This window comes from Culex pipiens, chromosome 3 (genome assembly GCF_016801865.2).
Source record: "Culex pipiens pallens isolate TS chromosome 3, TS_CPP_V2, whole genome shotgun sequence".
Taxonomy (NCBI): Eukaryota; Metazoa; Arthropoda; class Insecta; order Diptera; family Culicidae; genus Culex; species Culex pipiens.
Genome location: NC_068939.1, coordinates 183,304,519 through 183,322,188, shown reverse-complemented (window position 1 = coordinate 183,322,188; position 17,670 = coordinate 183,304,519). Strand labels below are relative to the sequence as shown.

Genomic DNA, 17,670 nt, shown 5'->3' with positions numbered 1-17,670 from the left:
ATGGCATCAAAAATTTAAATTGGCTTCACGCCACAAGCGTGCATGATTTTTGTTAAATCATGAAAATATTTTTAATTAGTATTTATTTTTAATTTTTTTATTTTTTTTTTAATTGGACTTTTTTATTTAAAAAAGGCAATTTTCGCCGTTCAAGAAAATTTGATTTGAATTAAAAAAAGTAGTATTTTTAAAAAAAATATTGAAAGTAAAAAAACAAAACTTTTTTTGATATCCTTAAAAAGAGTTTCTAAAACGTAAAGCTAAAAAAATCCAGGAGCAGCATTAAAATTAGCGAAATTTCAAAATACTCAGAAATAGATAGTTTGGCAAATCTTAGGTTAAAAAATGGCCTTATATACTACATCAAAAGAATCGAATAATCATAAAGTTGATAAATCGACTTGATTCTTCTCCAGAATAGTCAGCTTTCGTCTATTCCAGGAACGCATCCTCTCGGTTTCCAACCCGTTTTTCCTACGCTCGAAGTGAAATTTCAAAGTAATTCGATTTTCTTTCCATTTCGATGAGTCTGCTTTCGAACGTGTGTGTGCATTTGCGATGCAGGAGACGAATTCTGTCTGGTTGGGTGGGGGATGACTTTTCATGCACGAAATGAACCAGAGCACGAACGTTTCCAATACTCGCGATGACCCGAATCGATATTCTGTTTCTGTTTAAATTTTGAAATAGCTTAGAGGACACTCGTGAGTTATTTTTATTTATTTTTCATTCTTGACGCTCCATTTCTCCCGTAAGATCTTTGCAGCTTTCAATCTTCCAAACCCCATTTATATTCTTTAATGTGCTTTCGAGTCGAGTGTGTCCAGCAATATAACGAAACTATCGACTCACGGCTCCTGTCAGCGGCGACCTTTTCCATATTGCCAACCCATAACGTCATCATCCACTTTAGATAAAGTATTTGAGGTGATTGTCGCTTTCGCCACGGTTCGTTCCTCTTTCCTAAGCTTTCTTCAGCATCTTCATCTTCTTGCTTGATCCTTTCCCAGTCTGACCGATTCCGTAATGGGGTTTTGCTTCGAGTCCTCCCAGCCAGGATGAAAGGGGTTGAAATATCGATGCTGAGGAGATACCGTCATCGCCGAGGAACAGCTTTCAGCCTTGTGGGGTGTCGGCGCTGAAAGTAACCCAATATTGACCACGTCGCCTCTTCTATTGCGCCGAAGGAGTCCGGGAGAGGATGAAAGGGGGTGAGCCCGCCACTAAAAGACGACAATCTCGGCACAATCGGAAAGTCGTTTATTACGGGACGGAACAGCTCGTGATGTCGAGATGCCGCAGCCTTGTCCTGGGGCAAGCAGGGGGGGGGGATTGTTGGTGACAAAAGAATATACAGTTGAAAAGGCAGCAAAAAGGATAAACAGGAAGCCATGACTTTTAGCCGATTTGTCGAGTTGTGTCTGGTCCTGGTCGTCATCGTCGCCATTGCTGGGTCATGGTACAAAAGGACGACACAACTGTGGAGATGATGCTGCTGCTGAGCTCAGCGGCTTATTGTCGAGCAATGTAGTCACACTGGCATTTCATCGTGATTCTCGGAAGAAGAAAAAAAAAACAACTGCATGCACCATGCAGTTTCTAATGCATCGTAAAAACGCTTTTCTTCTGCTAGGGGGAGCGCGAATGACATTCGTTGGCAGCAGTGTGACTGTTGTTGAACATTCTCCACTTTTATGTATCCTCCAACTGTGCATAACAAGTTTTTTTATGTGCACAGAAAATGTGCATGAATTTTATATGAATGAAGCTCTCCTACCGATTTAAACTTATTTGAAGAACTGCCGGTTTCAGCATATTCCAGATGTGACAAGAACATAATACCGCCCATAAAGAAAATTTAATACCACTACGTTCTTGATTAAAATCCAGAGTTTTTTTTTTTTTTTGAAATGGACAATAAACTATTGTCTTTCATATGTTTATAGGACCTAATAAAAAAAAACTCTAGAAATGTTCTTTTTAATGTAATTATCAATAAATGGTCAAACACTTTTGGTGGTTTTGTTTTAAATCCCTAGCTACAACTAAGAGTAACGTAAAGCAAACAGCAAATGGAAAAAGTCAGTGACTGTTTTTATTGAGCTTCTTATTAGTCATTTTATGACCAACAAAAATGTATCTGATAAATGGAACCATCAGTTGTTGAAAAATCGATCAAATTCAAATGGGATTTAATTTGCTAAAATTGCAAAAAAAAAAATTGACTGTGCAAACATTTTTGAGTTAATAAATGATTTATTACAAAATAAAGGTCTCACTTTAGAATCAATGCTAAAGATTTTATTCTAACTCACATTTAATACATACTTAGTCAAAAAAATATTAATTTAAGCTGCCATGTAGTGTAAAATTGGATTTAGTTATGAGTTAACGATCTTGAAGATATTCTGCAAATATAATTCACTGAAAAAACCGAAGCGCACAAAGCAACTCAAAAAACAGCTAAATTGCTAGCAATCAAAACTGAAAATCTTTTTTTGAATTCTTAAAAAAATTGTTTTGAAAATTAACCCGAAACAACTTTTATAAGGGCTGCCCCTGTTTAACCCTCTACAACCTAACCCCGCCTTTAGACGGGCTTCGATCTAAAAAATCGCCAAAAATCATTTTTCCAACCGATTTTGGATCTTTAAAAAGCATTGGAAAGAAGAACTCTTAAAATTTTAGAAAATTTCAGGGTTGGAAGTTTAACTTGTTTACTGTGACTTTGCCAATGTTTTTAAAAATGTATTTTTTTAGAGGTCAACTTTGGCTGTGTTTTTTACTAACATTTCCTATATTTTCAGTAAAAAGAAGTATGCAGTAATATTTGTAGTGTCCCAGACTATGCCTCTACGTATTTTTTGCAATTTAAATGAAGTTGGTGCCATTCTATAGCAGAAAATGTGAAAAACATGCAAAAAATTGAAAAAAAAATGAAAAAGTGACTGTAAAAACGTAAAAAAAATAAGAAAGGCAAAATGTAATTATATTAGGTGGTAGAATAGGCCAAATACTACCAAAAAAAGTAAACATATTTGTTTCTAGATTGTCCATATCATGAACTCAAAATTAAAATGCAATTATAAATATGTTTGATAGTTTTTGTCCCTTGAAAACATTCTTCAAAATTCCTGGGGCATAAAAATTCTTAATAATTAAAACTTGATATTTTGATGCTAAAAATTAATAACATTGATAACCACCCTGAATAGAATGTAGAATAGAATAAACTAGAGGAGGGCAAAACCGCTCTTTTTTAGGAGCCGCGCATTTTCGTTCGCTCATTAAAAAGAGCCGCTTTTTTGAACGGCTCTTTCAGCTCTTTTTCAAAATTTGGATGAGTAAGTTTTTTTTAGAATCGTGGGATTTTTATAAATTATTTCCCATTGGACTTAAACAAATTATTTGATAAAAAAATTAAAACTGAAAACGAGAAGATGCCCTTGAAAACCATAGGTCTTTGTGATTTCTACTCGAACCTAAACATTCGAGTAATGGCATCTAAATTTAAATCTAGGATGTTGAAAAAATTGCTATTTATTTTAAAATTGCGTTTATTTCTGCAAGAATTGAACTACATTCTGATTTAATTGATAAAGTCTATAAACGCTTAAGTTTAATCGGACAAAAGGATTTATTTTTTTCTATTCATTAGATTTTTGGTAATGTTTTACAAATTATGCAATTTGAAATGCTTAATTTTGTATTCCGGTAATACTTTAATGTACAGTCATCCCTCATAATCGGAACAGTTTACAGATCGGCCAACCTTCAAAAAATCATAGTAAATCGATAATTGAACATAATGATTTACTTTTACCATCATGTGAAAGCTTTTCTTGTGAACTTTCGATTGATGTATTGACCGCCTGTAAATTTTTACGTTTGATATAAAATTTTTAAACAAAAACATTGACCCTTGCAATCCACAAATTCGGAACACTTTTTTCTAACGACGAATGTAAACAAACTTTGGTTCACTCCAGGAGTAATTATTTTTTACAAAATAATGACTTCAGACACTGAAGCAAGTGAAACTCAAGCTAAGTAATGTTTTATGAATGGTCTGATAACTTCTTTCGTGAAAATATCTGTTAAATTCAGGTGTTCCACAATTGTGGGAGGTACAATACATTCCACAATTATGGAACAGGCAATTTGGAGGCAGTGTTTTGCTGCTTTGAATAAAATAGTCTCGAAATGCAGTTTTTTTGTTTTGAAAGTAATACTTTTACTTGTGAAGTAGCCAGAGAATGTAAAAATAGTGTAGGGTCACCAGAAAAGATGCATTTTGTGCGCTATGGACAAATTATCACAAAAGTGTTCGAAATTTGTGGGTGTTCCGATTATGTGGGATGACTGTACAATCAGTTGTAAAGTGAAAGGTTTTTTTCATGTTGTTTTAAAAATCATTTACTTTTGGGGATTAATTTTTATAAGCAGTGAAATATTTGAAATTCAATTTTCAATTCTCAAAAACAAATTTAATACTCTTTTTTTTTGGAAATTCAATAAATTATATTCATTACAAAAATCATGCCATTTTGGGGCAGTTCTTTCAAAAGACCGAAGTTTAAAAAGAATCGCGATTCTTTTTTGTGTGCCACGGTTCTTTCGCTCTTTTCAGTGAATTGGCTCTTTGAGCGGCTCGCTCTTTTTTTGCCCACCTCTAGGATAAACAGAAAATTAAAACAAAATATAATTCAAAAAAACAGCTGCTTCTAAAATCTTGTGAAAAAATATTGCTTTTGCTTTTCGATTCATTATTTAGAAAAATAATTTATGGAAATCTTTTTTTATTACCACAGTCAAAAGGAACAAAAATGTAAATCAATTTTAAACTTGCCTGATTAAAAATATACAGAAGAAATTCTAAAAAAAAAGTTTTTTTTTCCTGACGAGTCGTACATTTATCCAACGAGGTTCACATAGTTGGATAAATACGACGAGTGCTTTAAAAAACAAGTTTTGTAACGAGCTGCATACAACATTTTTTTTTTGCATTTTTCAAAAGTTCATGTCAATTCTCCTAAGTCAATTCACCGTTCAAATCAGAACAGTACCTGAAAAGTACTTCTTTTCGATACAAGTGCTGAAAAGTAGAACTGCTGTTTGGAATTTGTTGGACGCCTGGACTTAAAACTTTATAACCGAGCTGTACAATCTAGAACTAAGTCAGACCAGAATTCATGCAAACTTTACTGCATTCTAAAGTTCGAATCGTTCTCTCCCTTCTCAGATAGAACCGCTCCCCGAGAAATAAATATTTATCTTGTGTGGCTTTGGCAACAACTTCCCAGAAAAAAAAGTACGAGCAAGATAAACCGAGATGACCCGTCTGATAAAACCTTCTTTGTTGTGCGATAAATTTCCATAAAGTTTTCGTTTGCGTGTTCCATTGCACATCTTTTCACATTATGCGAAACAAAAGCACACACACACAATATGCTCTTCCTAATTGAGTGGTATGTTGCAGGCTGTGCTGCCCCTCACAATTCCAAAACAAGGACTTGGCTCATTTCCCGTTAGTGCCTACACAATCCCAACTTACCTCTAGAGTCCTGTGTGTGTGAGCTCGATCCTGCTGTTGTTGGTGAGCATAGAAATTTAATCACCGGAAGCAAAATTGGATTTAAACCGAGAGCTACCCAATTCTGCCTTCCTTCCTCAGAATCTGCTGTTGGATCGTCTTTGCCAACCGTGTCGATAGTACGTGTTACGGTTTCCGTAACGCACACACAAACACTCACACACCACAGCTTAGTACAGAAGGAAGCAAATCTGAATCGAGCTGGGGTCGGACACCCGAAGCTGATCCGAACTTCGATGTCAATTAAATTAATTGATTCCGAAATTCAATCTCGTTGCGGTGTCCTTCCAGCTCAAATTGAAATTGGTGCTTCCTGACTATTTTGACGGTGTGGTGAGTTTCTCAATTGGATTTTACACTCTTGAATGAATCACTCTTGTTGTCCTAATTATGTTTTAATCGTGTCAAGTGACTCGATTTTCACAAACAATCATCCGTTAGCTGACACGAACAACACTTGCTGATTTCTTCCTTCGTTGCCAAAAATTGACCATTCACAACACGCTACAAGTTAATGGTGTGTTTTTTCCTTGTTTGTCGATATTCGGTTAAACTTCTTAAAACATATCCCCGATTTCTCCCTCTCACACACAAATAAACACACACTTTATCGCCGTCCAAATATCCGAGTTACTCAGAAGACAAGACAAGAAAAAAACAAATTCGCCTCGACAGTCCACTCTACTTGGAATGCAACAATCTCCTTCGCGCCGAACAGGTACACGCGTGAAGCTGTGTGTGGACCCCAAAACCACGAGACACTACTAGAGGTAGAGGTACCCCACACACTCGTTGCCCCTCGATTGGGGAAGTGAAACTGCTGCCGATCGACTGAACTGGTTTTGGCTTGTCTCGACTCTACTGTTGTGGCCAAGAAGCCGGAACAACACAGCTGACGACCACGAAGCCGACTTACACTCACTGGGACCGCCAGGAAACTGGACTAAGCTTTCAACACGAACAACTCACTGGGTGTTGTGGTGCACCACGGGCAGCGGTCGACGGAATACTGATGGATCGGGCGCGGATTGAGTTTCACGTTGGCTACGGAGTCTTGACTCTGGCAGTCCACGGCGATGACTTGGTCAGAGTCGGCAAAAAGCACATGCTGGAGTTGTTTGGGGGCTCAAGAGAGAGACGACGACGGACCGACCAGAGAGGGAGAGAAGAGATATAAAGGCGATGAGAGGTGAGATTTGAGGAGAGGTCGGAATTTGGGGTGGTTCTAACTGAATTCAATGTGTAGAATCAAATAATCAATTGATTGATTGATTGATTGATTGCAATTTTTCAGTAGGTTATTACAGACTTAATTTAAAAAAGCAAAAAAAAAACTTCGCGGTCCACGCTCCATACAAAAAAGATATTTATTTGTATGGACAGTTGTCCACTAGAGGGGGAAGGTTTGAGATTTCCAAAAAAGTGTTCACGTGGTTTATGGATGTTCCCAAATCAAGTCAACATTTAAAAAGGGTAAACAACACTTTTTTGCCTTTCTTACTAAAGAAAGGTATAGGGTTTGCTTTTGGCTCCGACGCCAAATCAAGCTTGGTTCCCAAATCATTTCTCGAGAAATATTCATTCGAAAAATCTGCAAAAAATCATGGACGATCGATTTTCGACGCCCGATCGTTTGACAATGACAGAATTGATTTATCTCCAATATCTGAATTTTGGCGCTCATTTTAACGTAGAGCACGCGTGCGGTCCGTGTGTGGTAAAAAAGTGCTCAATTTTGTGGTAGGGGGTTTCTCAGAGCCCACATTATGGATTTAAGCTCTCTTGGGCGCATTTGAAAGGGGATGTGCTGAACCTGAACCAGTTCCATACCAAATTTGAATTTATCCATTTTTTATGGGGACTCGGAGTGTGTTTTCACCAAATCAGGCGGTTTTCAAATGAAAATTCGGTCGAAAATTGAAGTATTGAAATCGTTTATTTATCCAAAAAATTGCATTTTTCGAGCCCTACATCCTCCCAAATTTTCATCCATGTCGGTAATGTGGTTCTTGATTTACAGCTTGTGGACTAATTCACTCTGAGGGGGAAAAACCCCTAAAAAAGGTAAAAGCCAATTTTCACCAAATGCCAAAACTATTCCTTTGGCATTTTATCTAAATTTTTTTCTCCATATCATAATCTAGACCACAATCGAGGTTCTGACACAAATTTGACCTCATTCGGATTTACCGTTCAGATTTTAGAAAATTTCCATTTTTGCCTTTCTTACTAAAGAAAGGTATAGGGTTTGCTTTTGGCTCCGACGCCAAATCAAGCTTCGTTCCCAAATCATTTCTCGAGAAATATTCATTCGAAAAATCTGCAAAAAATCATGGACGATCGATTTTCGACGCCTCGTCGACAAGTTGTCAAGTTGAGCTTCACATGCAGACGCGAGCAATGCTGGCGCGTGATGCTGGCGCGTATAGAGTTTTGATACTAGATTACCCCCTTTTAGTGCAAGTTGCTTTATCGATTGCTCGTTCATCACACATCGCCTATCATGATTATCTATGCTAAGCTTCAGTGAACGCAAACTAGACGCAAGCAGCTATCCGTTCTGAAGCCCCATGCTCATTCTTTTGCCTTTCTTTTTTGTTTTGCTCATTCTGTATTTTGGTTCATCGTATCGGCTCGTCGGCAATGAACCCAGCGTATGAGTCAAGGTGGTTCATTCGGTACGTTTGCGTTTGTCGTAGTGAAGTCTCACCGAGCGCTCAGTCGCAGTATGCTTCCCAATCCCAAAAACTCCTAAATGCATACTACATCATTTTCTGGCTTGCTTATTAAAAGCTCACAGGTTTGCCTAACGCCTAAATGTCAGTTTAGTGAATTTCAGTAGGCGTTTCATAGCTTTCAAAAACATTTATGCGGCTTTACCGTTACATCATTTACAACACGGCAACTTCTCGGGTGTGGAAACACTTTCTGACAGTTATTTTGTAACCACTTTAACGCTCTGGAGCAAGACGGAATTATTTTGTTTTCTCGTTAAATCTTGATATTTTGAAAAGTGCAAAAAACACTCAGAGAATACGAACAATTTGGCGATAGGCATAAAACATTAGGAACTTCGCAAATTGTGAGCTAATTCTCTGCCTCACAAATAATTTGTTCTGATTTAAAAAATTGAAAATGCTTGTGTGCGAGCACAGCTTATACCCGGCCATGGCAAATGAGGCAAAAACCAGCGCTTTTCAGTTTTATGAAAAAAATCATGTTGAGTTTTGAATTGATTAATTAATGCAACTGCCGTTATCTTCCTTTTGTAAGAAAGGCTCTATCTCACCCCAGGTGGGATTAAATCGGGTTTTTATATCGGACATTTATACCTGATTGGAAAATTTTGAAAATATTTAATTTGGAAAGATCAAAACATTTCACAATAGTTTTTTGTAATGCCATTGCAAATTTTAACCAATAGTTGTCATCTTCGATTGTAACTTGCAGCCCTACTTTCAACTAATGATATCTTGAAAACTTTTGGCTCGAATTTAATGTCAGTTAATGAAGCTCATGTTAATTTTTTTGCTCCTTTGACAAAATATTCCCAAAATTTCCAAATCAAGTCTAAAAATTATAAAGGGTGAAAACACATATTTAGTTTTTTTTAATTTGAGGTTGATTTAATAAAAATTAAAATATTTTAACTGACAATAATTTTATTTTAAGACATTAAAAATTTAACCAAAACTTGTCATTTTCGTTGCAAATTTGATTTGCATTAAAAAATGATTTATGAAAAGTTGAATGACCATATTTAAGATATTTTGCAAAAATCATATTTTTTTAAATTAATATCTTCGGTATCAGATTTTGTATCAACCTAAAATCTGACCCAAAATATTACTTTTTATTCTCGAAACATATACAAATCTCGAAAGTAAAAACATATTTTTTGCGAATCCAAATTTTTAGTTATCAATAGTGAAATAAAAAAATTGGATTTACTGTATCAGATTTTTTTCTGAACGACCCTGATCATAAACTACAACTTTACCAATGGCCCAGAGTTTTTTTTTTTTAAAAGGTCCGATAAGCTCTTGTCTTTCATATGTTTATAGGACATAATCAAAAAAATGTTGAGATACAGAATTTCGATTATTCGCATGCCTATTTATATGAAATGCCCGAAAAATAGTATGGAGACCTGTATGAAAAAAAATGATCCAAAATGGCCTCATAAAAAAAACAAAGATTTTCAAAAACCTATAAAAAATTCAATGAAATTGTTGAAGAAAGCAACTTTTTTTTCAATCTAAAATGAAAAAGTAACATTTTGAATTAACTACAATCCGAGGCGTTTGCTCCTTGACACTAGTTATAATATGGCTGATTGATGAAAAATGGTTAAAACCTGTTTGAAAATGTTAACCCGACAAAAGTTAAAGATATTTAAGATTTTTTTTAAATCCCACCTGAATTCTGAAAAAAAAATCTGGATACCAGTAACTGTCAGAAATGCAATAACCGTTCCGTCAACCGAATTTTCAAAATTATTTGTTTGATTTTATATTTTAATATTTTGGGCGTTTCGACCTCTCTAAGTTTTTTGCCCAAATTTTTCCCTAGTTTTGTTTCATTACTTCAAAAAAATCTTCTGTTACCAAGCGGCACATAACAAAAAGAAATAGTTGGAATATAAATAGAATTAAAAATCTCTGAGAACCAAGATGTAAAATTGATATTTCGGTTAATATAATGAATTGCATCGAGTTGATAATATTGTAGGGCACTTATGTTTTTAAACCTAAAGGTCTTTTTATTTTTAAAATTTATTTTTGTATTTGGAAGAAAGTCTCATCAAAAATGAATAAAATTGATACCAGCAAAAAAGTTATGCTAAGCTCCTACCAAAAGTTACTCTCGAGACCTGTTGGACACAGCGCCAACGGGGAATCGGGGGTGGTTGAGGTAAATCGCACGTGCGAGCAACTTTCGATAATCACGGCTGCAGCTCCACACACTCCGCGCTCGTTGTTTTGTTTCAGGCAACAAAATAGAAAGCGCGCCCCATGTCTCTTCGGGTTGTTGTTACCCTCCCAAACAGAGAGAGAGAGTGAGAAATTGAGAAAGAGAAGTGCCATTGTTCTCACCGTTTGTCTACGCGCGAGAAAAAAGCTCTCCAATATCGAATAACACCCACTCCACCCCCGAACCAACCAACCACCCTCTGACGAGAGAGAGATTTGTTATCAGTATCGTGCACAGTTGAGCAATTCAGATTAAAATTAGTCAAAATTTACAGTTTTTTTTTTAATTAAACGCATGTTTAAGCTACAAAATAGTTCAAAACATATTTCAAAAATATTGTAGGATTATTTGTTTCGCATTTCTCGAATTTTCTACAAGGTTTTTGTACTCCAGCCAAAACCGCTTACTCGTCTTCGTGGTTTGACACTGATTGGAAAGAGAAACCAAAAGAGCTCGGTATTATAAGGGAGGGGGGGACCACAATCAAAGAGCACAATGGAAAACAACAGAAAGTGATGTACCGAGCATGTCCCCAGGTGCACCTGAAGCCATTTAACATTGTAGCTCTGGAAGTGAACCAGACAGCATCGCAAAGCATTGGAGAAAAGTTCTTTCCAGCCAGATTGCCCTTCCTCCGGAGCACGTAACTGAAGCCGGAGGAGCGCTTTGTCGCTAAGTGTTTTGAGATTTTTATTGCAATTGAGTTGTAAAAAGAAGTTTACGACAAAGTTTATTGGATTTGAAATGAGTTTGTTTAATTGGGGGAACGATATCAATAACGATTTGAAGTTAAATGTTTGAGACATAAAAAATAAAACTTATACAATTCATGTATGAGCAATTCTCTCAACTATCAAAATTTACAATAAATTTGATTTTTATAAATTTTTATTTCGAGCATTTTTCGAGACGAGATTTGCCGGATCACGCCTCTATCGGATGGGGAAGTAAAACGTCGGTCCATTTGCGTAAAAGAGGTTTTGGGTGACTCACAAACACATAACCTTCGGACGCCTAGAAATGATCAGAAATCTGCAACAGAGACCACTAAAGACCCGGAGGTCGTTAAAGTGGATTGCTTTGCTTTTTAAATTTTTATTTAGCTGAAACTTTGTGAATACTTTCTCTATGACCAAATAAAAAAAAATTACATCATTAGTTCGAAAAAAAAAACATTTTTATATTGTTTTCTTGGAAACGGGTTATCTATTATATTCTCGGCCTTCAAAATTATGGGGTGAACAAGGGCTGCAGCAAACATTTCTTTTAAAAAAATACAACCTTCATTGGAAATATAGAAGCAATCAACTGAAAACAATAAGAGAAGGTTGTTTCTGCTAGATTCGCTCTTGGAGGCTGTTTCTCAAGAAGCTTAAGTGAAACCTTCAAAGTTTCATGGGAAATTTCTGTTCTTTTCTTAAAATAAAACATTTTCAGAGCTGGTTTAGCATGATCCTAACTTCTACCTACATGGATGTTTATTTTTTCTGAGTAGGTCAATGCAAGTTTTTTTTAATTTTATCATTTTTTTCCCAAAATATCTGGAGAAAGAAAATATCTTTTGCAGAAAATATAAATTTTCATCAAAATAAATTTATACAATCGAATGTAAAGTTATGACAACATATTGTTTTTTTTTTTTAATATTATAAGGAAAAAAAATACTTTCATGAACTTATTGATATTTACCATGTTTTAAAAAAGGGTTTCTGTTTTTCTTTAAATAATAATTTCTGTGTCTGTTATTTGTTTTTTTCCTTCTCCTCAGCCCAACGTTCCTCACACCGACCTCGACCAGGACCGAGGAACAAAACCTGTAAATAAAATTTGTATTGTAACAGAATAACTAGTATTTTTATCAATTTTGCCGAAACCTCCAAATCGATAGTAAAACCCGTTCTTGAAATACTAGTTTTGAATATTTCGATACCATTTTTTTATTGCTTGTTTGGTCAAATAGAAATTTAAGTTAAATAAAAAAAGCAAACACTAATCGTTGTTCTAAGTTCCAGATAATAGTTTAATGCTCTTCGCAAATATTTTGCATCCAGCCAATTAAAAAAAAAACTTCAATCTTGATCTTGGATGACTAAATTTTCATTTGTCATACTTTTCGAAGTTTTTGGCAGTATGTTTTAGTATGAATTAAATATGTATAGCGTGATCAAGATTCCAAAATTCAGCTTCCAGATTTCAGCCACTCGATAAATAGTCTCTCTCAATTCTCAAGAGTACCGCAAAATCTAATTATACACTCAGCCTATAATTACCCAACTTCATTTTAAATTCAAAAGCTTCCCACCCCACCAAAGCAAATCATGCCTCTGACAACCTAATCGATCGTTTTAAGTATACTAAGACACCATCAAAGTCGTCGCTTCCCAGTCATCGGGCGGCCACTCCGTGAACCGTGCACCAATCAATTTGGGTTGTGTGCGTTAATTAAATTACCCTCCCGCGCGACAGATTCGCCGAATTCGACAGGTTGTGAATCGTCGCAAAAGGGCAAAGCTGAACCAGAAACAGAAGCTGCAAGAAGTGCCTGTTCCGAGAATCCTTGGAAAAATTTGGATGTGAACTTCCTAGTACGCGAGCGGAGAACAAAGCCACCGGTATTAATTAATTTGTTGCAGATCGATACGGGCGGATGGCTTGGTTGCGACGCAGATTTAGCGACCTGCCGGAAGGTTGATTGAACTTTAATTTGCTTCTGCCTCTGATGGAAATTTGATGGAGATGGTAAAAGGTATACCAGCCCTTTTTATCTCGGCGTGTTCGCTAACGATGACAGCGGGGATAAAATGATAAAGCCTAAAGATTATTAGCTTCGTAGCTTCGCCGTTGACGACGACAAGGAAAACTTTCTTTCTGACCTTTAGCGATGGGTTGGTTGGCATGCTGTTGGCCCCTCCTCAATAAAGAAAAAAGTTTTATCTCTGCGTTCTGGTGGATAAGCAACATCAATAATTTATTCGTTGTTAGGTAATGGCAATAGGTTTAATTTATGTTACGACGCGAATTCTCCCGTCCGTTCCCTGCATAACCGGGCTCATCTTGGCAACGTAGGCTTCGAGGACAACGATGTCTAGCGGTCCCACGCGAACGTTCGAGCGGTTGTTGACAAACATGCTGTACCCGTTGCCTCCGTTACCGATCCACGCGGCTACGGCCACACGATAGGTTGCGTTCGGGTCAAGTGGTTCATACCTGGGTACCTTGCACACGCGACATCGAACGTCCGCGGATACCACACGTTGACCTGCGGGACGGGTAGTGTTGTAGACTACGCGGATTCCTGAGATTTGTAGAACGTCAGCCGTTTTGAACCGACTGGCACTGTACTCTAAGGCTTCCAGCAGATATTGGCCTTTGAGATCGAAGGTGTCGACCGTATTCTCGTAAGGTACCGCTGTAACCAAATCATCGTAGGTTAAGCTACCACTTTTCAGCGAGGTCCGCATTCCTCCGTCGTTCGTGATACCGATCGATACATAGGTCCACTCGTCTGGACTCTCAGCTCGACTAGCGTAGTAATCTACGAAGGCATCCGCTACGAAATTGCCAAAGTTACACTCTCCGGTACGACACTCTGCTTTCGACAGAATCACTCGCGAAGATCCTACGTGGCGATTTGCCAGAACATCGACCTCTTCTCTCCATGGAATCAACTCACGCATGATCTGCTCATCCTTCGGGACTGATTCATCCAGGTACACCGGATTTCCTTCCCACTCCACCAGAGTTCCAGCATCGTCAAAGTACAGCGTAATACGTCCAACAAACTTCGTAAAACACGATGCCTGTACCACCAAACCCTTGCGTCCACCAGCCCGCTCCACAACCACCGGGTAGCTATCCTCAGCAACGTCAGGTAGCCCGCTAGTTGATCCGTTGTAAAGAAACGTGTGCGAATGACCTCCAACTACCAAATCTACCTCGTCACATCCAGCTGCAATTTTTCGATCAATTGTAATTCCACAGTGCGACAGCACCACCACAATCGTCACTCCATTTGCCTTCAATCGAGCCGCTTCGGCGTTAATAATCGCAATCTCGTCCAAAAACTTCAGCTTTTCCGTCATACTCAGCGTATTCGTCAAATGGTGAATCACTCCAATAATACCGATCTTCCTACCTCCACGCTCGATCACCACCGACTTCCGATACTTTCCCTGCATCTTCGGTTCCTCACTGTCGTCAATGTTCGCCACCACCACCGGCGACTTGAGCGCCTCCAAAAACGGCACCACTCCATCAATCCCATGGTCAAACTCGTGATTCCCCAGCGTAACCGCATCAGCCGGAAGCAGATTCATAAAATAGCTCGTCACGTTCCATCGCAGCAGCGTGTACCAAAACGTCCCCTGAAAATTATCTCCAGCATTCAAGTAAACCGGATTCAGCTCCTTGTACCGCTCCTGAAGATCCCGCACCGCTCCCACCACCCTAGCGTAACCGCCAATACACCGTTCCCCCTCCGCCGGGTTACACCTCGTCGACAGGACGTTCGTTTCCTCGAACCGGGCGTGAAAGTCGTTCAGATGGATCACCGTCAGCGCGAAGAGTCCCTCCCGCTTGACGGCCAGGACTCCGCTGCACAGCAGGACCAGCGCCACCACCAGTGTCGACCTCATTCCGGGTCGAACTTTGCCACTGCACTGAGCCGTACGAGCGTCTCGTGTCGACAATGTCGCCGCCTCGAACAGCTGCAGCTATCTGCGCCAACTATACAAGCACACACACACATGTACACGGAGGACAGGCAGTTTGACAGAATTGATAAGGAACTCGGCTTGGCTTGGAGCTAGTCTGTCCAGACTATAGCGTCATTTACGGCTTGTTAATCAAGAAATTGGTCGGATGAGTTGAGTGAGTGAGTGATGGGGCTATCAGTGATAAAGCACTCTGATTTGTAGCCAGCATAAGCAACACTAATCGACGAAAAGAAGTCGACTCACAAAATTGTAGCGATTTGAAGAGAATATTGGAGCCTTTTAAGGTATTTAGATTGCTTGATAAAAATATTTGTTTTGCTGTTTTTTTTGCTTAAACTATCGAAATTATTTAAACACGTTTTCAGCACAAATTTCTAGAATAAAGGATTTTGATTTATTTTTTAATATTTACTGTTGTTGATATTTTCAACAATTTGATCAAATGTTGCTTTTCCAATTTATGAATTTACCTTGAGAATAAAACTATTACCTATAAAAACCGCCCCACTCCAAGCGAAACTTACTTGGAGATTTCCCCTTATCCCCTTAAAAAAGTGAAATATAAACACTTCCCGTCATCCGAATCCCTATCTTTGTCCCTTATAAGCGGTGGGAGCGGCCTGTAATGGATAGCTGTTATGGTGTTCAATATCTGTTCTGGTGGAGTTGGTTTTATTTCCAAAAATCATTTCCTAAGCAGCCTGAGCTAGAGAAATCATCACGTACACATGGCGAAATCCAGGCTGCAATCCGCTGAAATAACCGTCTCCATGCGAAGCGAATAAATCAAAACTCAGGCAAAAAATATTGCATCATCTTGTGCAGTGGCTCCAAAAGATTATTTTTTTTTTTAATATTAAACAAAAATAAAGATAAAAAAAATTTCTACTGCAAAGTTTGTATTGTTGAGGACTATTGAGAAAAAATAGGTACACGGAAAAAAATTTGCCGATGGCTCCCACAAAGTTTTAGCCAAATCAAAAAATACAAAAAAAAACATTTCCGGTTTTAGGAGAGAATTGCTCACCTATGAGAGCAAAATACTTTCATTTGGTTGCTTTTAATAGGGCATTGTTCAAGGACCTTGGTTAAAAAAAAACTAACACTTTTATGCCCCCAATATTATTATTTTTTTCACTTTTAGTTTTAAAATACGCTTTTGACCCATTTTCGACCTTTATTTTTTTTATGTAAAATTATCATAAAAACCTTAAATATGACAAAAAAAATTATATTTTGACATTTTGTCTCAGTTCTGAAGGCAGATTCAGAGATAGAAAAAACATATAGTTGGACAATTTTCGAATTTCGTTAGGGTGGTCCCATATACTTTGCCTTTGAAAATTAGACATTTTCAAATGAATTATATCTCACTTTTCTCTAAAACTTAAACTGAAGATTTGCTCAGATGCTTTCTAAAAATTTGATCGTAAAAGGCGTAGTTTACGAGATAAAATTTTGATGTTTTCGACAAATTTTCTTGGATTGCCAAGCCCCACAAAACTTTAAAAGACAAACATATCCCAAAAATATTCCTGAAAAGTTAGATTTTCAAAATCACCCTAATCGTGAACCACCCTAGTGTTCAACCAAATCAAAAATTGCCGTATCAATATTTTTCGTTTGAATTACAGTCCAAACTCGATTATCCGAAGGCTTTGGCAAAATTTCACTTCGGATAATCAAAACTTCGGATAATCGAATCACGAAAAAAACATTTTTTTTTCATTGTCTTATTTTTGATTGTTGAGCTTTCGTATGACCATCAAACTACTCTAATGTGATTTAGAATTTTTAAATCCAAGGTGGTGGCCAAAAAGGGAATGATAAAACATTGAAAAAAAAAATGCTTTTTTTTATTTTACATGCACGGAGAGACTGTGCCCAGAAATTTCAACAATTAAAATTGTTGATTTTACTTTCGTAAATTTTAACAAAAACGTACTTGTTACTGCCAATATTCCGTTAAAATAACTAAAATTCAGTAATAATTTAATAACCTGTTTGTTGAAAATGCTAGAGGCAAAAAGCTAACAGATTTCCCGAACTCGAATGAACGTGCTCGACTGTTAGCTTTGGTTTTAGGAAAATCAAAAATTTTGTTGGTTGAATATAATTAACAATTGGTTGAATATTTAAAAGATGAACTTGGGTTTGTTTACGTCTGTCATTTGAAGTCAGGATTCAAACGAGAGCGGTCGATTTGTTGAGTTTGTGTTGTTAATTGTGAAGTAAGAGGATGTGAAAGGTGAAAATCACACTATTTGGCTAAGTTGAATCGGCAAATCGAAGTGCACACTGCTGCAACTGTGAAGGTGGAATTGGTTAGTAAGTTTGTTGATGATTTCTTTGCAGGTGATAAACTATGAAGAGCAAGACGAGGACATT

The 17,670-nt window shown here is 37.3% G+C and overlaps 2 protein-coding genes across 6 annotated transcripts in view; both read right to left on the bottom strand.

Annotated features, from left to right (window-relative positions):
* LOC120425773 (uncharacterized) overlaps positions 1-6,621 on the bottom strand; it is a 115,371-nt gene extending 108,750 nt beyond the window's left edge. The window contains exon 1 of one of the 5 annotated variants that reach the window (XM_039590383.2): positions 6,510-6,621. The gene's annotated coding sequence lies outside the window, so the exon portion shown is untranslated. The remainder of the gene's footprint in view (positions 1-6,509) is intronic. The other 4 variants (XM_052710074.1, XM_039590384.2, XM_052710073.1 and 1 more) reach the window with 4 other exon arrangements.
* Positions 6,622-13,504: 6,883 nt separating this feature from the next.
* LOC120425775 (apyrase-like) lies at positions 13,505-15,266 on the bottom strand. Its single transcript, XM_039590387.2, has one exon. The coding sequence runs from the start codon at positions 15,199-15,201 to the stop codon at positions 13,570-13,572; it is 1,632 nt and encodes a 543-aa protein (XP_039446321.1). The 5' UTR covers positions 15,202-15,266; the 3' UTR covers positions 13,505-13,569.
* Between the last annotated feature and the right edge of the window lie 2,404 nt (positions 15,267-17,670).